This window comes from Saccoglossus kowalevskii, chromosome 2 (assembly GCF_978046115.1).
Source record: "Saccoglossus kowalevskii chromosome 2, keSacKowa6.1, whole genome shotgun sequence".
Lineage (NCBI taxonomy): Eukaryota > Metazoa > Hemichordata > Enteropneusta > Harrimaniidae > Saccoglossus > Saccoglossus kowalevskii.
The window spans coordinates 23,894,276-23,917,691 of record NC_140642.1 but is presented as its reverse complement, the minus strand read 5'-3'; the positions used below and the strand labels follow the sequence as shown (position 1 = coordinate 23,917,691).

Genomic DNA, 23,416 nt, shown 5'->3' with positions numbered 1-23,416 from the left:
TATAAAATATGCAAATTAGCAATTATCTCAGCTTCTTTTCAGTGCACATCCCAGAACTTAGCTCCTAGACGCTTTGACCTTTTCTTTTGAAATTTTCACAAATGATTGACAATGTTTTTATCTTCAAAACGCCGTCGGGCATTGTTTTTGGTTGAACAGTGTTACAACAATCGTACAGACAACTAGCCTGGGTGTTAATTTATGCATAAACTTGAATTAGTGAAAGTTGAACTGCTGCCCAGCAAAATTGACAACTGGTAGACAGTTTTCAAGACAGCACTTACTTCATAACAAACAGATGTACCCGTAAACCAATTTTGACAGGAAACAGAGGCATGGTTTAGAAGCTAATTTTTTTATATCACTTTTGACCAAAAAAAACACATTTTTGTGCATATTTCAAACTACAGTGTCCAGACAAAAAAATACTTAAAAATTTGTTAACTTCATAAAATATACTTTCCGAAAATATATAGTTTTGTGTACAAGGAAGGTCATCTTGGTTTCCTAATTAACTAATTAAAATATCTGTCAGGTAAACTGCATCTCTACCTTAAGCAAATAGTCATCAGTGCAAAATATGGAATGCAGTATGTGTGGTTTTGTTTGAATTCAACACTGCACAGCTGCTCAATGACAGGTGTAACTTACCTCTCTCGGGTGTAACCTAGTTTGGGTTCTGTGTGATTGAGGATATCATCTCTGGTCCATTCAGGGGTCTGATCACCACACAACATAGTTTGTACTTCAGCTGGGTTGAAGGAATTCAGTTTTTCCATTGGGAATACATCATTAAAACCATCTGTTAGACAATAGAATTAAATGTGTAAGGAAACATGAACAGATCCTATCACATGATGATGTCATTTATTTACATTTTGGCCAACCAGCTTTCAAATTTCTGATAGGTTTTTTTATACACATTCCTGCATATTTAATAACAGCAAACAAGGTGAATATTTTATCTTTGGGTGTGAATAATCAAACCTTGCCAAGCGTAAACAAGTGCGACAGTATACAGTTTGTCTTCTAACAGATTTTTACGGTATATACCAGAACCAAAATGTTTCATTTTATCAAAATGACAGGTAGGGTTATAATCACAATTCATGTGTGAGCTTGTAACATGTAAAAGCCATTCCAACTTTCATCATAAGGTGAAGACAAATCTTACTTCTGAATGCTTCCATTTGCCTTCGAATTCCAGTATGAAGGCAGAAATCTGTTATAGCCTCAATGTATTCTTCAGCATTTTCTAATGTCACAATTTCATCTTCACCATTGGGTTTCAGATCTACAACAGTGAAGCTATATACCTTGGAGGATGGATTGAACTGAAAGGTCAATCTGAAACAAAAACACAACTAATGACAAATTGTTCTTGACAACAAACTATGAAAACACTAACAGATGTATTGATTAAATGTTTTTCAAGACTTTTCAAGTATTATCCAGTTTATGTATCATACACCCTAAAAGAAGCTCTCTCATCAAATTTTTATGTACAAAAACTCACCCAAGATGTTCCAATTTAACCGGAGGGCCCGACCCAGCAAGGTTTTCCAGACATAGATTCTGTATCTGATTATTCCTCTCCTCTTCAGTCAGTGTATTATCGATGAGGATCTTCTTTCTTCTGGCTACCAGCTCTTTCAATTGATTCAAAAACCTCGCACGATGAGGATTGATCAACTCAAAATCTTCCCAAGTCAGTAATCCGGCAAACCATGCAGGAGATTTGGTTTTCGGTGGATCCAGGATTAACTCAGATTTAGAATCCTCATCTGGAATACTGGAGATCAGTTCATGATAATCATCGGTGGAAGCCTCAGAGAGGCTCTCGTTAGATGTACCGTCATAATCATGCAAGGTGGAGTCCAGGTATGGCTCATGAATACTGCTACCCGCCTCTCCCATGCACATCAGTTTAAGGAACGGCCGAGATAGAGGTATATCCACTAGACGGTTGTCCTGCAAACATTTCGCTAAGAAAATACCAAGAAAATAAAAAATGTGCACGACTCTATCTGTGTCTTCACTGTCTTGAGGTAGAGGAGCTGTAAATAGACCACTAGCACGTTGCACATAATACCCTGGAGGTTTAGTACCACGGCCAATATCCACCTAGAAAGAAAACAAAACATCAGGTTATAAATCAGTTCAGTGAAACAATATTTGCTGTTTGAGGAATTTAGTTTGCACAACATGATCTGACCTATAAGTAATGGATGTAACAATTATATGGTTTCTTGTATTACTTTCTTAGTCATAAGAATCAAGGTCTAAATATCAGTCTCTCAACGATTTGATCATGTATTGTTTGTCTATCATTCATCTATATTTTCAGTGTTTTAGGTTTGGTATGTGTCATTTTTCATCATCTGCATTTCTCTCCCACTATTAAAGTGTCTAGGTATGTATCCTGAACACATGAAGGAGCCACTATACAATTTGATCAATAACCAATGCATTGGTTTTACTCACCTGTCTAGCCATATCATCAGCAAACTCGTCATCACAAATCCAAAGTCCCATCGATTTCCTCTGAAATTCAGCTGCTATAAGTGCATAGAATTCTAATGTAGGACCCAGGCCAGTTCCTTCCTCACTCAAAAATTCAACCTGTTGTACAGAGGATCCAAGTATTAGAACACAAAATGAACCCAATCAATCTCAAATTAGATAACAAACTGAATAATAAATTCAAAAGCAATAAATTATCCATAGCATCATTTTTTTCTATACTACCCCATATATATATCATGAATACTCACCTCTAATATTGATTTACTATTGGCATGAAACTTCATCACATTGGTTGCCCACTCTACTAGTTGCTCTCCACGTGGTACTTTAACCCTCTCATGTTTCAGTCTACCCACCCTGTACTCATGTTGGTCATCTCTACGTGATGACGGTGTTCTCTGTCTTTCCAGTGTGGCATCTCGTTTGTCTTGTAGCCAGGCAATCGCACGTGACACACCGTATGCCGTGCATGTGAAGAACAATGAACGAGACTCAAATGGAAAGAGCATTGGACATTTATTGGTCAACTTCTCACACCAGTCAGGTAAAGCTAAACTAGCTAGCACCAGTGGATCCTACAATAACATTAAGTTCAACAGTAAGTACAGTTAGACTACAAAACTGACTTTGACTTGAGGATGAAATAAAGACAAGGAGAGAATGTTTTTAGAACATCAAAGAAATCAAAATAGCAACTAAATCGTGTGAAATATTACCTGTACTTGTTGCAGCAATTTGGTTGTTAACTTCTTGCTTTGGAACTCCTCTAATGAAACATTGTAATGATGCACAGGTACACCTAGGAGTGGAAAACAAACATTTTTAGGTACTCTTTAGAAGATATGCAGCACAACATTCTATCACAGAAGTCCTAATACATACACTTCCGAAGCAGTTAATTTGTTATTATGATACCTGCAGTTATTAAACAGTTGCACAGTGAATGATATTTGTAGAAATTAAACATTCACATATGAATCATGGTGTTATCTGAGCAGAAAATTACAACTACTAACCTTCCCTGCGTCTGTTACTGACATCTGTAGCCATACCATACAGTAATCTCAATAACTGTAATACATCATCTACAGTACAGGCTGATGGGTCAGTTCTGTTCTTTGGTTGTGGCATATCAGTTTCACTCAAGATTCGACTAGACCTTGTAGCTACTGGTTTGTGCTTGGGCGATGATGGTTTGGAACTGATTCCACAGAACTCCTATAGATGAAAAGAAATTAACGCAATCATATAAACAATCATGTTCAATAAACATACTGTATAATAAAAGCAAATGTTGAATACGATATTGAATGTTATGAAATTGTATCTATCACTTTCACCAACAATCAACAGTGCTACTTTTATGGTTACTGCCCTTCTTGTTGCATGGTATAACCATAGCAAGAGAAACCGCCTTAAAAGGAGAATCTGTTTGAGTTTCCTCCTCAGACTAAAACTTGTCTAATGCTAGTGTCATCACTGAGCCAACAATGCCAGTCCACTCACCCAATAAAACCAGAAGGAACAAGAACCAACTCTGTAAAGTTTGGCTGATGTGTTCCTAGTTGGCAGCTGGAATTGTGTGCTCCATGAAAAGCTGAGATTGTGTCTGGGATGGTGTACCGATGATGTTGGTGCATTAATTTATTATCACGACTGATATATTGACAAGCCTAACACAGCACAACTCATTACTACACTAAATGGAGTGAAACAATACTAGAAGTTTGTTAAACACGTTTAATTTAAACTCACTTTATATGCTGCAACTAGTTGGCTACAGTTTCTGTTTTTTCGGATATTCTTAGGTGTGCCAGTCAACTTCCATCTTCTTAAGAAGTGAATGTCTGCATTCCTTTGTAAATAAGTAATAAGTTCTGATTTGGGCAATTCATCTGACCCAAGATGCAATTCCACAAATGATATAGACCAACGTCCCTAAAAAAAAAGAATAATTTGACAGAAAATATATAATGAATAAAGGTATAATTTGCAGTATGAGACAGAAACAACCGTTTAGAAGCGGCTCAGATGCACTGATAATGGAACACCATGTGATCTATATTAGTCAATGCACAGTCTTGTTATGGTTAAACACAAGACACATCTAAATAAAAACTTTAAAATCCCAAATGAGACAAAATTCAACCTGAATTTAATTTTCTGGTTATTAAACTTACCCCTGCATTCTCGGAGTCAGGTGAACTGTCTTCTGGTTTCATCTCACGATAGGTAATACTAAATAGATAGAAATATCAAAGAAAGTTTAGATAGTAGTCATGTGAAGGTACTGGAGGCAAAGACTGATGCATGATAAGATACTGGAAATATCTAGTTTTATTGAAATCTGATGAGCGGTTACTGAGATATCAATGAGTCACACAAACTCGAAAGCATCTATTTGTGCTTTCACACACAAGAGCCAAAATCAATCATAAATACAGTTCCAAAGTGTGCCCTCTAAGCTGACAATGAGCGCCACTGACACACAAAAATTTGCTGTGACACAACTACTTGAGATAATTCATTGGTGCATCATTCATTGGCGGATCACTCATATCATATATATCTATTTATATATTGATTCCGAAAAAACAATCTTATTATCAATATGGAATTTGTAATTCAGTATAATGAAATTCATAGTTTTTATTAACAAAATATGTGTAAATACCAAGAAAATCAACATTAGTGAACATGAAGAGAACCAGAATTTTTTTTTGGCATTATTTTTTAAACAGATTCAATTTTGGGCCAAAATATGAAAATATATTATTATATGAACAGAATTATACTTACACATAAGTTGGTTCCCATATTCTCCTCAGTCTATCTTGCTTAGTACCAATAAGGGTTTTAGTATACAATTTCTGTACATGTTTAAACACTGTAGATTCTAAGTCACCCAATTTGACTTCAGTGTCTTCAAGCTGTGATAAGCAAATCAATATTACACATTATACAACTCTATATAAATTGAGTGACTGGCATACTGATAATACAAGCAATGGTCATATGAGGAAAAACTCTGAAATACTTTACTTTGGCTTGCAATTAATTTTCGTTGAAGGAATGATTCAGTGAAAGTAAATTTCAGAGAAATGCACCTTTTTTTCTATATTTTACATTCAACTCATCAAAAATCAGTGAAAATGAATTCCACACAAAACACCCAAAAGGTCTTTTCAGCGAAAATTAATTCCAGCTAAAATAAAATATTTTACAGTAAATTGTTTCTTTTCATGGTTCTCAGAATTTTCTTCTCTCAATGTTTGTGATCTTAGACTACAGTATCAAGATACAAATGGTACAACAGTATTGCCACATTGTTTCGTCTTAACCGCCACACTGGTCTGATACCTCTGTAGTCAATAGTCCTGCCGACCACATTGTGTACATGTGTTGTTTTAAATGAGTATGTTAATCATTTCAATTTCTACCCTGTAATTGGAATACCGATAGTTAAGCAAATGATATGCAAATTAGTATGGAAATTTTTACCACCACAGTGGTGTAAATTGCTGCAGAGACCACTGCTGTAGTATGGCAACCTTTGGATGAAGTAGGATAATATACAAGCAGCATGCAATCAATCATATCAGACAAGCAGATATTAGTTATTAGAGAATTCTGAAGATTTTGGAATGTGTTGTTACATTACGCGTGAACACAAGCAAAAATCCAACATATAGTATACATGCAGCAAATGACTTACCCCAGGTAAGCCAGGTCCTCTGATAAACAAAGTTAGTCTTGGTGAGGGTAAAGTTTCTGATTCATCACAAAATGCACCTTCTGCTGAACCTGAGAAAATGAAGGACATCCATAATGACATGAAGCACATAAATAATGGCAATGAGATTATATATGGACAGTAGCCATGTGACAGAGACTGTACAATCCCAGAGGTTTAATTTGTTCACTAAGTGTTAAATATACTAGTTTGATTGTAAAACATTCACATTTTGTATTTGGTAAACATAACTAGCTTGCTAAATTATGTGACTACTTAATATTTTTGCAGTATTTACCTGGAGAAGGTATTTCAACATCTACTGTCTGTTGTACATTTGTTCTACCAGGTCTTGGATCAAATGCTGGTACTAATGCAGAGAACTGTCTTTTCAATACATATTCATCATCCCAGGTTCGTCTTCTACCACCTCTTGTGTCATATTCTTCTTCTTCTTGCTGTGATAAGCACAAAAAAAAAAAAAAATCAATGACATGTTATTATTGGGTTTGTGTTCAGGCACTTATCTCCAATAGGAAACAGCTCAAAGTTAGCAAATCTATTTTGTCAGCTGACCGACCATAAAGAATGAAACAGCTGCCAATGGAGCAGTGTCATAGTTCATGAGAGCTTGACAGCTAGCCATAAGTACTTTCTGTCCCAGGCTGTAATTGCTTAATATTAAATGGCACAGTTTTACCTTTTTGCACTTTCATGCATAACGATAACTTACCAATACTTCTTCATACAGCTCCTCATCATCTTCATTTTCGTCTTCATTCTCATCATCGTCATCATCATCAGGTGGCAGATCATCATCATCTTCTAGCTCAGCTAGAAGAGTGCTAGTTCTGCAACTTTCCAAAAAGTCATCACTCTCACTGGAAGAGGTCAAGCTGGTGGTAAGACCTGTACACAAGCTGGCTGCAACTGTGGATGTAGTGTTAACTGAGTTAGCCACAGCTGGGGAAGTGGTCAATGTGATAGAAGATCTGGTGGTGATGCTTGTTGTCAAATTAGGCAGGCTTTGTGTGCTGCTCCACACATTATCTAGGAATAATAACAACAGTGGAAAAATACCATGCAAATGCATGTTGACCACATATGTTCTAACCGAGAGGGGGAAGAATCTGATCTAACTTTTGGAGAATATATTGGCGTTGTAACAGTCAAAACAAAAAACATTGCATCTTTTTAGAATAATGTTGTGGCAAGAGCTAAAAGCGTATTGTGATAACAAAGGAATGACACAGTGAAAACATTTATGCACAGTCATATTTTCTAAAATCAAAATGTAGAAATTTATTTTCAAGGGAAGTATCAATGTCAGGGTCAACTATTCTGGTGACTTATGAAGGCCATTACTGACTTTGTATCTTTTCAGAAAAAAAAAATCAGAAATGCACAGATAACATTATACACATATATACTAGTAATCAGAAATGGGGGGCACCCAGAATCCTTAGAAGTGAATGCCTTGCCTGCAACGAGGCAACATTCAAACTGAATCTGTGAGAAAATAGTTAAGCGCTCTCAGTTGGTAAATGACTCACTGTTAGATGGCACTGGTGTGAATGGTAGTCTACCAAGACTTCCTGCAGTTCCTCCAGTACTTCTCATCATGTTATTACTGGCTCCACCAACCATGCCACTACTACGACGAGTCACAGCAGCAAACGTCTCAAGAAGATTGGCTGCAGGACTGCTCAGATTGGGCACACTTACACTCATGTTGCTAGTGCTAGTAGCAGAAGTAGGAGGTCCTCCTGGAAATGCGAGGTTTACAATTACAATTTCTGTTATAAAACCAGTGTAGTATATCAGTGAAATTAATAAATAATGGCAGATGTCACACACCTGTAGCATCCTTTGCATCTTCAGACACAGTGGTTTCTAATGTACCTTTATTCTTTTTGCTCTTCTCCTCTAAAAAATACAAATAAGGAAATAGTGTGAAGGGATAGACTTGTAGGAATAAATACAAAGAAAATATATTTTTGATTTTAGATATTTTGTAAGGTCTTTTAAAATGAACCTGAACACCTTTGCATTGCGAAAATATGATGCCCATTGTCATCTTGAAAGCTTATTCGAATCATTCACTGAGTGCAAACTTACCTGCTCTCCTGGCAGCATCACTAACAGATGAAATAGATGCTGATGCTCGGACTTCACTGAGTGCTGCAGCTGCTACGCCTTCAGATGATACATTAAGTGCTGCAAGTACTCCCTCTGCTACAGCCACTGCAGCAGCATCACTGGACAATACAAAATCTGTAAAATAAATAAAACATACTGATTAATAAAGTTGCTGTTAGTGATTGTGAGGATATTAGTCTACACATTACATATGAAAAAAAATAACCTCAAAGAGTTGATGAGAAATCATATGGAGTATGGAAAATAATTGTGTTCCACAGATGTGGTGATTAATATGTAAGTAAGAAGCAAAGTATATTAGTAAAGCATAAATGTTATTACATTAAACACAAACAGAAAAGAGATGCTCTTCTTTATTAAAGGCCAGTTTCACAGAGTTGATCTAAACCATATGAAAAAGAAAGTTGGATCGAGTTTGTTAAATTTCAGTTGTCCCATAAAAATCAAAGCAATTCAGGCAAGTGAACCGGCACTCAGTCTTACCCTTTGAGGCTCCACGTCCATCAGCTTCACCACAAAGTGTTGGGCTTGAACTGCTCTTTTTACTGACCAGCGGACCAGAACTAGTTATGCCTTTCACATTAGAGCTACCCACAGTAGTGGTTATCTCAGTTTTTCCTACTTTGAGATTCCTTAGCCCCAAAGATCCTTCAGTAATAGGCACATGTGATGGGGCCAACTGTAGGTCATATTTGCCCTCAGCTCCCATACGATAGGAGTTGGAACCGTTGTGATCCCAGGTGACATCAACCCAACCTAAAAGAACACCATGACATTATGTAAGCATTATAGGTAACTATAGCAAAGCAGAAATGACATAACCACAATCAAATGTACTTTAAAACATGACAATATAAATGCACTTATGTATGAAAACAAATAAATAAATAAATAGTGCCATGACTCCTTATACGCATCATGGATGTACAGATTTGTTGTTATATTATTATGCAGGAAAACTGTTATGGGCAATGCATGTCATCTCTTCCAAGTTGTTATGTTAGTGTGAAAATTACAAATAATAAGCGCAAATAGTGTTCAGTAACAAGCAGGATTAGAAAACTGGACCCACAGATGAGCAGAGAGCAACATTAGTTTTAGCACTGACAAGTTAATGAATAATTTCGAAACAAGCACACCAAACCAAACCCCCGCCTACAACAGATCTTCTTTGAAAGGAGAGGGAGGGTCATCATTTGTTGGCTACCGATAGAGAGGGGTTTGGTTTTTTTTTTATGTCCTGTGTGGGTGGACTACAGGACCAAAGTGGAAGGAAATTCAAGTGGGATGTTTAGTGTTCTCCCCAGAAAAATAGCATGGAGTATTGACTAATTTACATAACAATGTATTATGTGAATCACTATTGTATTTATTATCATGCTAAATTGTCCTTATATTTATCCCAAACTAAACAGTTGGGAACTCTTTAATTTCAAACTAACCATTATGTAATTCACCAGTAACAGTGCCTTCTTGAGCTGGATTGCCATCTTGGTCTCTCCATTTCCAATCCATTCCACGTACAACACGTGCTCCAACGGTCATTTGGCGTAAAACTTGTGATCTAACCAACCGCCGCTGTCTCCTCAAATTGGCTTCAGCTTCTTTTGCAGCTTTGCCTGTGATGATTAACAAGGGAAAACAATCTACCGGTACATCTTGACAGGAAATAATTTGTCTATTTGTGTTCATGACAATTTTATCATATGCAGCAGTATAGACGAGTCCACCACAGCAGAATTAACAGAACTAGTTTAGGAGTAATAGGTTGTATAGGAGTATAGGTTGTGTTATATTCTCAAAATAAGTCATTATTAATGACAGTCTCTGTTGCAATTAGGGAAAATGATATTATGCCTAAGATAAAGTAATAAAGCCAAAAAGCAAGATGTCTGCAAGTCTGTCTTATCAGATCACAAATTGACATGTATAGATTCTTGCATAAAATATGCATTCAAATTGACCAGATGAATTGTTTCTGAATAAATTTGTAGTGTATGGTCAGTAATTGAGTGAATAATAGACTAACCTAATATCATCAAAAATAATTTTTAATAAATTACTTCTAAATTTGCAATCTAATATATGGTTACAAACTTTTCATTTCTCTTTGGTGTTTTTCATCTTTATGTGGTTTTTGTATTCAAACTGAAGCAAAGTTTAGTAAGCATGTGCCAGCTTATTTGTTATTGCACTACTCAATGACACTCAGAGTAATAACAATGACTTACCAAGTTGATCTTCACAAGCTCCAGTCACAGATCCATAAAGTTCAAAGCCAGATAAAGACAAGTAATGGGTCTGCCCACTGGCGTTTTTTCCCATCTGCTGTAACCTGATATGCCTCCATCCTTGCTTCTCATCAGATGAGGGGTCAATAGGCCAGGTGGCAGTGGACCTATATCAAAGTCATAGTATGAAATTTACTGAGAATTTATCCCAAAGCATGTGAGTTCTGGGGCGCACATGTTCATAAAGTAACAAGATTCAACTTAAGTCCTGCCCTTTAGTTAACACATTATATTAGCTAACTTAGCTTCTTTTTGATAATTCAAGCTATTTTAAAACAAAATATTACATAATATTCTCACAATGAGATTGTTGGTATTTCAGCTAAATTAGGTTTCTGATTGTTGATACATAGAGCTTAATTTGTCAAAAACATAGATATTTCAAAGTGTTTTACAGTATTAACATGCGAAATTGGTTCAGAAATGTTATCAATCAAAATTTACATTCTTAAATGAATCTACTGCATTCTACAATTCTACTATGTAATACTCACCCCGGTTCATTCAGGGAACAGTCATCTGTATGCGTATACAATGTTACCCAATTATGTCCATCTTTTGAGACTTGGAATAACCAGTTCCTCAATGCTGATCTACCATAACCACGGGCATGACGTAGTGTGTAAGCTGTAGGTATCACCCACAGACCTAAGTCAATTGCAAACCAGGCATTTCTATAGCAAAAAAAACAAGAATATAAAAATAAAGACACCTTGAGTTAATAAAACAATATCGTGGCATAATGTAGATAAAAATGAACTGCATGATTATCTAAGTTATAACATTCACTAAGTGTCTGTGACAACAAAACCACCCCCCTCGCAATATCATCACCACCTGTTATTAATTTTACAAACTGAGAACAAGCCACATCTAACCACATCTTCAAAACTTGTTTTCAACCAATAAATTTTCAATCATATACACAGATCATAGTAGAAAATATTATTTTTGAAGGGAAATGAAGATATAGATCAAAAATCCCTGTATACCAAAAACAATGAGACTTACTTATCATCATTGGTATGGCAATTTAAAGCTGATACATCCCTACTTAGGATATCTTCTAATCTTCCATAAGGTAAATTTCTACCTTCTGATGAGCTGATAGCTACCAACCCATACTGACCGGGGTTAACCCATTCATATGCAGACCTGTAAAAGTCAAGATTTACATCATTTACTCAGACAGTACAAAATAGATTCATTCAAAGAAATATAACTTCATCCTTGATTTAGCTACATCTCAAAACATCTTCTGCAATAAAATTATTTGACGAATCAGTATCTTGAACCAATTAGAATACAGGTAAAACTATAAATAGTCATTGTATCAGATAAAAATTAACATACCTAGCATTTGTTCCAACCCAGTAAATAATACCATTTTCATCAAAATCTCTCTGATGTCGAAATACTAATGTCGGTCCTTCTTTGGCACGTTTGACAAAAGAAAATGTAGTTCGTTCATAATCATACCATTGCTTTGCCACCTAAAATAAACCAACTCTGTTACGTACACAATAAAACATTTTTTATACAAATACCAACTAATTTCCATACATTGACACACATTGAAGTGACCAGTTAATCACACTTACCATTTTTAGCAGATATCTTTCTAAAGCACCAACTGTGGTAAGTGGTTCCATCTTCAAAGTTCTCCCTGATCTATCAATGAGGGCAGTCTCACCTGCAGCTCTTTCTAGTCTGAACCTGAGTCTTCTTGTTAATACCTGTCAATAAAGTCATACACACATATCAATACAAAGAAAAACAGAACTTTCACAACCTTGTCAATTGAAAACCTAGATTAAATAACAAATGGATAGATGGACACAAATTAGCAACAATATCTTTTCTTTGCATGGCAAAAGTCCTGAAACAATGCAAAAATATATCTAAACATTTTGCACAAACAACACTGGTTAAACTTTAGGTTGAATTATGAAGTCATCATAATTACATAAACAAATTTTAAAATATCCATGTTCTTCAAATAATTATACTGTATTAATGTCCCTTATAAAATAATAGAACATGAATTGTATAAAAAGTTTTCAAATAATAATGCAGTGATACACATAAGCAAAATAAAATACTAGCCTGATTTGAAATGGGCAGGAATACACTGCATTTGTCACTTTCTTGTTTTATTTATTTATGACATATTGTTTATACCGGTACTTATCTAATTGACATATCTTGGAGAGCATATTACGAAAATATGGTTGTCATTATCAGCAGTTGAATGACTTCATTCTGTATACCTACTTTACGTCTAACAGATGTTTTATTTTAATCAATATTATTTCATATATTGAAAATTTGAAAAATATATTGCTATTTTGCTATAAATGGCTGCCATTCATCCATCTTGAAATGAATCAATAAACGAATAAATGTACTTATGTCACCCAAAGTATGTGATGTACGGTATTTGTGAAGTTTGAAAGTGCTCAGACTAGGCAAGTCTGAGATCCAGGTGCAAATGCACGAAAGAGCAGACACACGAAGGTCAAAATACAAGTCCCCATTTTCGCACTTCGTCCTTACCTGTAATCCATATCCAGAACCTGGTGCATCATATAGGAAGAGAGGTAGTTTCTCAATTGATTCCAGAGCTGCTATGAGTTTACGAACCAACATAACAGATGGTTGCTGCAAACTACTTTCAAAATCATCCTCCACCACGTCATCACTGTCACGAAATGCTGCCTTGAACACTCCTATTCTCTCCATAATTCTATTATTACAACAGGCTTCATCATAAGTCTACAAATAAAGAGCACAGTATTGTTCAACATTAACTATCAAGAGCAAATCGTGTGAAATGAAATCATCAATAAAAATCAATAAACCCTGTAAATTTGACCCCAACAGTCACATTGCAATGCTAGTATTGTTTTGCAGTAAATAAATTTAAGCTCTGAAGCAAATCTGCAATATCATGGTAAACTATTTCGATGGACTATTCTGGGGGAGGACATTTTAAGGGTGATATTACAGAATCATTAAACTGTTTGACACATCAAACTATTGCCACCTAGATAAATTAGTAGAAGATAAGTAACTTACATTGTTGAGACACCTAAGAAGGACTTGTACCAAACCACTGCTTTGCAATTCGTAGGCTGACAATGTGTTCTCATCTTTTAATAAGAGAGTTAGAGATTCTAATGCTGTCTTCATCTGTTCTGACCAGCTTTGTTCTCCCTCCAGTGACTGAAATCAATAAAAAAAAAACAAGTATTTCTTTTGCACAGTTTCCTTACAAGTTCATTCCTATAGTTCCAATTCAAATCACTTTCAAGTTCAGGCAAATTTGCAGTTTGAATTAAAAGAATGTTGCCACTCTCAGATTGCCAAGTTTGTTTCATCTTGTAACTTGATATGGGAAAGATTCATGATTTACTTTTGATCCTATCGGGAAGGATTTTGAATTTCATTTGATAAGCAAAGCTAACAACATGGTGACAGGCTTAATTCAGATCAATATACTGACAACATGGGGATACTGCCATCAAACCTAATAAATAAGGCATGCTCACCTTAGAGGGATCATTGTGAGCATCACAAGACGCTTCTAACTGACATACAATAGATTTCAGTTTAGACACAACACCACGTGGAGATGCCTGCGCTGCTCGGAAATATTTCTCATACAACTGCTGGGCTATCTGCTTCACCTGCAATTAAAGATGTGATGATCTAGTAAGATGGATCTTACTCCTATATAATTCTCAGCCATCAAAATGAGAAGTTTTCAAATCTGTTCTCTCGCTGGGGCAAGTTCTCTCAATATTGCATAAACACCTGAAATGTTTTTTTTAGCTGGTCAGTAGATAGATGGGTTACCTTTTGTTTAACTGCCTCGATCTTTGACCTCAGTCTTTTCCCTCTCTTGCCACTCCATCCAGTAGAAAATTCAGGTCCTAATGAAGTCTCAGCAGTAAATGAGTGTTTAGTTCCTCTGTTTGATTCAAATATAAACCCTGGCAGCTCTTCTCGTAAAATAGTTGCTTGCTATGAAGATAACCACATGAATTATAAATAGAACAAGCTACACACTGTCACTTGTATTATGTGATTGCATAAATATGGCTATTGATAAAAGTTATGAATGCAATTTAAAGTTCTGATTAACCATGGCTTTCATCAAAGTTTGTATAAATATCAACAGACACACATGTACGAGTAAAAAAAAATAGCACGAACCACCTGTTGTCCATCCGAATTCTGTATAATGAGTTCGCCTTCTTTACGACAAGACAATGTCCAGTTACCAACCACTAGTTTAGTTGGACAGGTTGATGATAATACTGGTTGGCTTCCAGTACCAGGCTTTACCTGTCCTCTTGCTCTCTGTAGTTTTTCTAAGAATTCACCTCTGCTTTCTGGGGAAAAAATTAAATTACATTACATTCTGTGTATGATAATACTTAAATTTTTCAAACTACATAGTTTTACTCGATTGCACTGTTACGTTTTAGAGTTTTTTTTATTACCAATCACCCCAGTTAAACTGATTCAAACATAATGATTATACATATAAATAAATATAATGTACATGATCCTCACCTGAACTATCTGAGCCACCTTCTGGACTGCCACTTGAATACATTGTAGCTAACTTTCCATCTAAGATGAAGCGAAACCATCCATTACTGCCATTAGACAACTCCAATGCAGCAGCATCACTCCAAATGTATAGACAGTCTCTGCCTCGTGCAAGACACCACTCACGCCAGTGATATGGTTTACCCTGCAGAATCTCTTTGGCATCTTCTAACTGTGGTTCATCTTCATCCTGCTGTATAGGAAAACATAAAATAAGTTCAACAAAACCAGACTGTCCATGCTCGCAGAATTTAGGGAACAGGTTAGAATATTTAGAATAGTAATTGTTACAGAGAGGTGAAGGTATACTCGTAATATAGGTTGTCCTGTTCATTATTGAGTCAAATACTACTCGCAGGCTATGCAGTTTCAGTTGAGACAGAGAAAACCAGACTGTGTGATAATATTATGATACAGGAATTTGATGATTTCCCCAGCGTTGATGAAGCTGTCTTGAGTATTTTGTTGATGATAATACTGAGCATACTGACAAAAGTAAACCAGTGTAAATTTTTAAAATTAAATTGATAAAAGTGTATAGTTGTAATACTCTTGAAGCATAATAGTTATGTAAATCAACATGTCATTGAAAATGACACAGTCCCCGTTAAACTGTGCTCAAAGAGTTAATTAAAAAAAAATATTTGAGTTTCATTTCTCAATTCGAAGCTAATTCTGCACAACAATACTTGATGGATGTTCATAGTAAATTTACTTTGCGATTTAATCTGATATTTTAAGAGGCATGACTTGCAAATTTGGCACATGCTCGCATGAAATGCATCTGCACACGGTCATCTAACACAGTTAGCAATACAAGTCATTGAAAATGACACAGTCCCGTTAAATATTTAAAAGTTCTCTTTGTGCTCATTATATTAAAGCGGAGAGGTTGTCGTTAGCGTGTCCTTGAAACTTGAGTTCCGAATGGCGTATACAACAGATTGTTTATTTACATCAAAACACGTGTAATAGTAATATGGCCAAAAATAAAAACAGCCGTTATTCGGCCATCTTTGATTTGATTATGAAATACACTGATATGTATGATGTATGTGCCAAATTTGAATGAAAACTGACAGAGCACGTCCAAGATACCGCATAAAAAAAAAAAACATGCCTGCCAGTTGACCATCTTTGATCCAATTGCGAAAGAAATCGTCATGGACATGTATCCTAACATGTATGATCTATGTACCAAGTTTGAATGACAACTGACAAAGCATGTCCAAAAAACAACATTTTCAAAAAACAAGATGGCTGCCAGTCGGCCATTTTGAATCAAATCCCTAAACCACTGCATGTGCATATGTTCCACATAAGGTACTAGGCACATGCAAAGAATGAAATATGACTCTGGACAGACTGACGCACGAACGGACTTCGTCCGAACGGGGACTAATAATTTTCTGCATTGTGTAATTGAGTAGGTTTATCATCACTATTTCTGTTTTGAATAATATGCAAATGTATGTAAATTAGTAAGTGAATTTTTACCACCAGTGATTAAAATTTCACATACAAAGACTAACATGGGAAAAATTATTTACCTCTTTAGCAATAGCTCCATCTTCATGTTCTTCTGGTGGTCCAGCTAAGTTAAATACTTTACTTATGACCCCTAACTTTGCAAAATGTACAATAAATATATCATTTCCTTTCTTCATTAAATCATCAATTATTTGTAATGCAGTTAAATGTCCATCATCGTCGTCCTGTAAAAATAAATAAACAACTTATAAATCTACTCCTGATATGAGTTTTGTGTAGATAAAACAGCAGTGTTTGAAAATGAATGTTTCTTTTCAATACAAAGCAGATCAAGTTAAACAAATTACAACAAACTGGTCAGATTTGCCTGGTGATAAAGCCTTTGTTATTTTTCAGATTTGTAAAACATACCATCTTCATAATAAGATAGGAGGAGTTGATATGATCTGCTCAGGGAAATACACTGACTAAGGTCTCAGCAAGGTGTCTTCATACATCGACGAATGCATAACAATAAATGCCACTATAGTTTTTCAGATCAGTGTTATACTCGTCTTTGCTAGTACACAAATCACAAACCAGTGGTGTTCTAATTTATATCAATTGGTGCAATACTTACATCATGATCTAAGACAATCGCCAAAACTTCTACCAAGACTGAGGTAAAGTTGTAACCACTTCCTTCTTCTTCACAAACTTCAACTAACAATGTAAGAGGAATGTAATGTACCATCTTACGAATCAAAGCTAATGTAGCTTTCCTGAAAGGTTAAAACAAGATTACATCATTAAGCAATATACATGAATTTGAATGTATCCTCGGGGGCGGAGCTACGTCACAGACGTTCTACGTTGCTAAGACGCGCACCACTGTACCACGTATTTCTATGGGCTTTGTGCGCGCTGCTGTGGAACGCCGGTGGAGCCAGTGAAAACTTGAGAAAACAACACAAACTCAACTTTGAAGTAATCCTGAACAACCAAATTCATATATGTTACACACGTAGGGCTAATCTTGTTACACTGTTCAGGGGACTCTCAACAACCATTGCAAAGTATCGTTTTCTGCGAGTTTTTGGTCTTTGTTTTCACCGCGAGGGTTGCCAGGCGGTAGAAAATGTCCGGATGTCCGCCCCTGAGGATACTATTTAACAGTGTGTTTGCATTTCAGTATCAGATTTGAATTTGAGCATACATGAGAAATGAGAGTCTCACAGTAATTTACTACAAAAGATCATAACCACAATGCTTATAGAAATTCAGCACTACGTGTTATTGTGACAGGATCCATAACATATACTTTGGTACATACATTCTGTGAATATACAACTTGAATTCACTGGGTGAACACAGACATACCAGTCTCCAAAAACTGATTGATTGCAAGAATGTATATGTTAACACTGAATGAGAGTACCAATACACATGACATGAAAGCAACACTTGTATCAGGATTTGAACTTCGGAGTTGAGAAGGCATAAATAATGAATATTCCCCAAGGCGCATCAACAAACGTGTCTCAGATCTAGGCATTTTCATTCTATACATCTATGCAGTTCAAGAACTTTTATTTAGACTTTCAACAAGTACATACCTGACAGAAGGCAACATGGTGTTTTGATAGACCTGAGCAAATATAGGCAACAACTTTCTCAAATAAACTGGTGCCATTTCAGGATCTTTAGGTTCACCATCTTCCGGTTCAATCTCTATTTTCTTTGCACCTTCTACCAGAGTGGCTGTTGGCCTTTCAGTGGATGTGGTTGAAACTGGCACCATCCATTCACCTGGTTTTCAAAAAAGAAAAATTACATTCACTACTACATTCACTATTCATTCACTACATATTCATACTGCATTGTGGTAAAATCTGCGTAACCACCAAAGAATGTCAAATGAACAGGTCACATATATCATGAGCATTAGTTTGAATAGTTTTGTCTTTTCATTCCTCAATTCTCATTACTTAAGGCAAGTAAGCTGAAGTATACATTGTTTTGTTTGTAAAAATATAGGCAATGCAATACAATGCAGAAAATGGAATGGAAAAGAAGTTTAAAATGCAACTGACCAGGAGACTGTAGTATCTGTACAACTTCCCTATGACCTTCATCATTTCGTTCTCTTGCCTTTTCCAGAGGTGTTTTACCATCTTCATCTCTCAGATCAGGGTTAGCACCATGTCTCAACAAGGTCTAGGTGAAACATTGATTACAATTATTAGGATTATACAAACTACAAAAAGTAGATCATATTCAATGATGGTTGCCAACAAGATAATTATAGAATATTTCATAAATAAAACATACCTTGGCAACTTGAGGCCTACCAAAGCAGGCTGCATAGTGTAGTGAGGATGACCTTTGACCTCTATTCACATCAGCACCTCTCTCGCATAAAAATTCCACCTGAAATGTGAAATCATAATACAGAGATTTCAAAAAGGTGCCACACAGAAAGTACAAAATGTGTTTCTAAGCCTTATTAAACACTTTCTGAATTTACTATATGCATTCTAATTAACGGTGCTACCTCAGGACAAAGGCAATAGAAAAAAAGCTGGTCAATCCTTTCCGAGCAATAAACTATGTAAACCAGACTAAATCATTCATTGAAAGAAGATCCTAATTTGTACTCACCATTTCCTGAGTTCCAAACGCTGAGGCCCAATTAAGTAATGTCTGACCCACATCATCCATGTAATTCACTTCAAAAGCTATACAACACAACAAAATTAATTTAGGATTGACAAGTTTACATAGTAGAAAAATACATACACCTGCTAAGTATATACACAAGTTATACCGTAGTATGACTACAATGAGTTTGATGAGTTTAATGTCAAATATAGGAAAAAAAGTATATTCGCTGGATTTTATTTTCACTGAATCATCCTTTCACCGAAAATACCGAAAATAAATTCCAAGCGAAAAATAAAGTATTCTAGAGTATTTTGTCCTGTATAACAGTAGTAGTATAGTATTTATAACATAATAAGGTAAATATAAACTTACTTCCTGTGTCTACAGCATCTATTAATGCATCAGTATCTTTACTACGGATACAATCTATCAATTGTCGGTGAGATCTCTCTCCTGAGCTGTCAAGACGTCGCAAACCTGGTAGACTCCGGTTACCAGAGCCAACACTAGATTTGGGCAGGGCTTTTCGGCCCTCAAATAAAAGCACCAATAATAGATCTACTAGACGCATGGTATCTAGCACACATCTACAAAAGCAAAAGACAAAAAAAAATTTTGCATTTGTTGAAAAATTTTAAAGACACTATGGCATTTTGTTTGTTCTGTTTCGACATTTAATTTTACATATAACATGGGATTTCACATTCAAATGAAAATGGTCTATTAGCCTTGAAGCTATGTACTTTCCAAGAAATCCCTCTTACATACTAAGTAAAGATGGTCAATAAATGCAATCATGGTCAGATATGCAAATTTGGTGGAATTGTTTAAAATGTTGACAACAAAAGCAGTGTCAATGATCTGGAGGTTTAGGGATGCAAATTAGCGGTTAAAGTGTGACTCTGCAATCCTCAAGATTGAGCAAGTGCATCATGGGAAATTTAAGTTGAATGGCCTGTCCATCATTTACTGTGTATACAAACATTACTGGTTAAGTTAATCATCTGTGCTAACATTGTACCAGACCATTGTCTGCCATGAAAGGATGCACTGTCACTAACTGGTTTGAATAAACAAGCAAATGAGTAATTGCATGGCTGTTTAACAAGAGTTGTGCTTCAATCTTGCCAAACTAATATACAACAGAAAATTATGATTGTATATACAACAACAAAATAGAAGTAGTCTACGCATTTTGATTATCAAAACCAGCACTCTGACATCACAATGCAATTTGCATATTGGTTGTCATCTTTTTTTCATATACCGGAACTGTAGTTAAAGCAATCCTATAACAAGTATTTGAAAATATATTTAGATGCACTTTGAAGATCAAGCCTATACTGGACACAGTTACATGCATCGTACTGTAATAATGACATCCAAAATTTGACGTCACTAGCAAGAACTAAATTTTATAAAATCCTGCCTAAAAAGTCACCCAGACTCACAGTTTTCATTTTTTAAGTTTTTAGACTGAATGGAAATCAGAATGTCATCTTGATAAAAATGGATGGCTGCAAAGGTTGACTTCGGCACTCAAAAAGATAAAATCTTATATCAGTGAAATCCCATGGTTAAACACATATACATGTACTAACCTTTCATCTCCTTGTAAAGCCTTCTCTATTGCTTCTGGTAAGTCAGATCTAAGTAAATTCTGAAACAAAAATTAAGAAAGCATTAAAAACCAAGAGACGATGCTCTAAAAAGAAATAGATTTCCTGACATGCCCATGAATGAGGTTTTGAGTAGACTTAAGAATTTAAATTTAAATTATTATACCACACAAAAATAATTCCATCCAAATCTTGATTAAAATGTTATACTGGTAGATAATACAATACAACAAAAATAAAAATTTACTCATTTCCTGACCTACATTATCATCATGGCCAAGGTAATGAACCTTGTTGTGATTTTGTGAAATCTGTTAATCAAGTCATTCACATTAGAAGATAAAAAGTGAAAGTTTAATTCACAACAAATATACTTTTATTAATAATAATTCAGAGTTTGTAGACAAATATTTTATTGCAACAGACTGTTTTATGGCATATACTATTCTTGTACGAGAGAAACACAGTACACTAAATAATGAATAGACAGGACTGAAAGGCTCTTGATTCACTTACATGTGTAACTCCCGGGGAACCTCTACACATTGTAGATAACAAACTAATAATAGTAGACACATTGGGGTTGCTTTTTGACTCTGGCGTAGCACTAGCTAAAGCCCCTGGAGTTCCAGTTTTAGCTGAACCACCCGCAGGTACGGCACAGCTAGAGAGACGTGACAGTAGCTCATTCATCAACCCGTGCTTAGCCAGTGGAGCAGGATCCACACCTCGTCGAGTGAAGCGGTCAGCTAATGATGCAAAACATCTCAATGCTCCATCAGCAACCTGAAGGACGAAAGTGACAGATATGTATAAGGATGGATTTATTTTTTTAGTATAAAATGAGGCCTGCATTGATCATAAAAGGTGTCCATGTTGCACAGCATACATATGAAATTGAACTGCTATGGATTACAATGATCAGATACAAGCCGCCAGACACTGTAAAATTCATTACACAGTCAACTATTACTTGAAATAAGTTTATAATACTTTTAACACTAACCCTAAAATCCCACTTAAGATGGCACAGTGAATAACAGGATTTAAGTTTCATACTAAATCTATTTCTAATTCCAATTGCATCTGCTTTTGAGCATCCAGGGAATTTGCTGGAGTAGCGATTCAAAAATAGTAATACATGTATAGAGATGCTTGAGAGAAATAGCAAGAACCTTTATATGCATATAGCATTTCTAAAATTAGCTTTCACTGATATAATTATACAAAGGTCAATTGATGACGTGCCTTAGCTCCGCTTCAAATCTAGCACATCTTTTAGTGTACACGTTTCTACTTGACCGAATTTTTATTTTGTATGTCATTGCACGAATCAGTTTATATACGATGATAATTGTGACCCCGAGAACTATTAACTTACAGTATGATCTTCATGTCTCAGTAATTGGGATAATGATTCTACACAGGTTTCTAATGAGGTATCGCTGGGTTCCATCTTGCCACATAGCCTAGAAACCACAGACATAGCTGAATGCAGCGTATCCTTGTGTATAAGATTGCCATTGTCTCTTATAAACATCAATACACAGTTAAGACCACCAGATTCAAATACGGCACCAGACTCTCTAGTGCACATCAGTTCCAGAACCTGGTGAAAGAGTATGAAAATCAGTATGATTTATTAAAGCAGTTGTACAAAAAAAAAAAAAAAAAAATTAACGACAAAGTTAAAGCAGAAATATTGCAATCATTTGAAATCTATATTTATTACAAGTGTAATCTTTTCATCCAATATTCATAATTGTTATCAGCTTTAAAATTAAATTACGCTGTATATCGAGTATATATGCAAAGATCAAAAATAAGTAAAAATAAGTCAGAGGATTCTGTATTGCATTATTTAACAAGAGCAGAAACCTCATTTAGTTAATTTATGTACCGGTAATACAAGATGCAAAATAGAAATGTGATAACTATGTCCTGTAAACGTAACTCCTTATTATACATGTACTTGTCTAAGAGGTTTTGCAAAGATTTCATCAGCTAAAGTAGAATTTTAGATATTATCATATCAAATCAAATGACCTCGGTCATATGAGGGCATTGAAAGTTTAATTTCAGGAAGCCGTACATAATATTGTGCTAATGAAATAGAAAGATGTGTCTGTTAAAAATAAGTATTTAATAAACGATTTTGTTGCTATTTAATGCTTGATTACAGAATGCTAATTAAATTGTAATTTGGTAACAGCTGGATGCACACTCCTTGTCCTTGAGTGTCCTTGCAGTTTTAATACACAATAAGTTTGGTTATCAACAATGAGAAACAGTCCTCAACTTCAGGAAATAAAATAAATAGGCCGACCATTATT

At 35.4% G+C, this 23,416-nt stretch overlaps 1 protein-coding gene across 4 annotated transcripts in view; it reads right to left on the bottom strand.

Moving 5' to 3' along the window:
• The window catches only part of LOC100329023 (inhibin receptor E3 ligase-like protein), a 38,248-nt gene that overhangs the window by 3,284 nt on the left and 11,548 nt on the right, over positions 1-23,416 (bottom strand). The window contains exons 3-41 of one of the 4 annotated variants that reach the window (XM_085493268.1): positions 22,465-22,692; positions 21,600-21,869; positions 21,066-21,124; positions 19,837-20,051; positions 19,462-19,538; positions 19,132-19,230; positions 18,894-19,017; positions 18,417-18,609; positions 17,441-17,582; positions 16,881-17,045; positions 15,292-15,523; positions 14,929-15,107; positions 14,569-14,736; positions 14,262-14,399; positions 13,789-13,935; positions 13,267-13,485; positions 12,312-12,446; positions 12,064-12,203; positions 11,722-11,865; positions 11,205-11,384; positions 10,651-10,817; positions 9,862-10,038; positions 8,903-9,175; positions 8,378-8,533; positions 8,117-8,185; positions 7,813-8,025; positions 6,993-7,309; positions 6,558-6,717; positions 6,242-6,330; positions 5,326-5,456; positions 4,707-4,764; positions 4,282-4,464; positions 3,543-3,744; positions 3,243-3,325; positions 2,775-3,101; positions 2,485-2,622; positions 1,517-2,124; positions 1,175-1,347; positions 652-802 (exon numbers count right to left, since the gene is read on the bottom strand). In XM_085493268.1, the coding sequence (XP_085349394.1) occupies positions 652-802; positions 1,175-1,347; positions 1,517-2,124; positions 2,485-2,622; positions 2,775-3,101; positions 3,243-3,325; positions 3,543-3,744; positions 4,282-4,464; positions 4,707-4,764; positions 5,326-5,456; positions 6,242-6,330; positions 6,558-6,717; positions 6,993-7,309; positions 7,813-8,025; positions 8,117-8,185; positions 8,378-8,533; positions 8,903-9,175; positions 9,862-10,038; positions 10,651-10,817; positions 11,205-11,384; positions 11,722-11,865; positions 12,064-12,203; positions 12,312-12,446; positions 13,267-13,485; positions 13,789-13,935; positions 14,262-14,399; positions 14,569-14,736; positions 14,929-15,107; positions 15,292-15,523; positions 16,881-17,045; positions 17,441-17,582; positions 18,417-18,609; positions 18,894-19,017; positions 19,132-19,230; positions 19,462-19,538; positions 19,837-20,051; positions 21,066-21,124; positions 21,600-21,869; positions 22,465-22,692 (6,929 nt within the window). The remainder of the gene's footprint in view (positions 1-651; positions 803-1,174; positions 1,348-1,516; positions 2,125-2,484; positions 2,623-2,774; positions 3,102-3,242; positions 3,326-3,542; positions 3,745-4,281; positions 4,465-4,706; positions 4,765-5,325; positions 5,457-6,241; positions 6,331-6,557; positions 6,718-6,992; positions 7,310-7,812; positions 8,026-8,116; positions 8,186-8,377; positions 8,534-8,902; positions 9,176-9,861; positions 10,039-10,650; positions 10,818-11,204; positions 11,385-11,721; positions 11,866-12,063; positions 12,204-12,311; positions 12,447-13,266; positions 13,486-13,788; positions 13,936-14,261; positions 14,400-14,568; positions 14,737-14,928; positions 15,108-15,291; positions 15,524-16,880; positions 17,046-17,440; positions 17,583-18,416; positions 18,610-18,893; positions 19,018-19,131; positions 19,231-19,461; positions 19,539-19,836; positions 20,052-21,065; positions 21,125-21,599; positions 21,870-22,464; positions 22,693-23,416) is intronic. The other 3 variants (XM_006824771.3, XM_085493277.1, XM_085493283.1) reach the window with 3 other exon arrangements.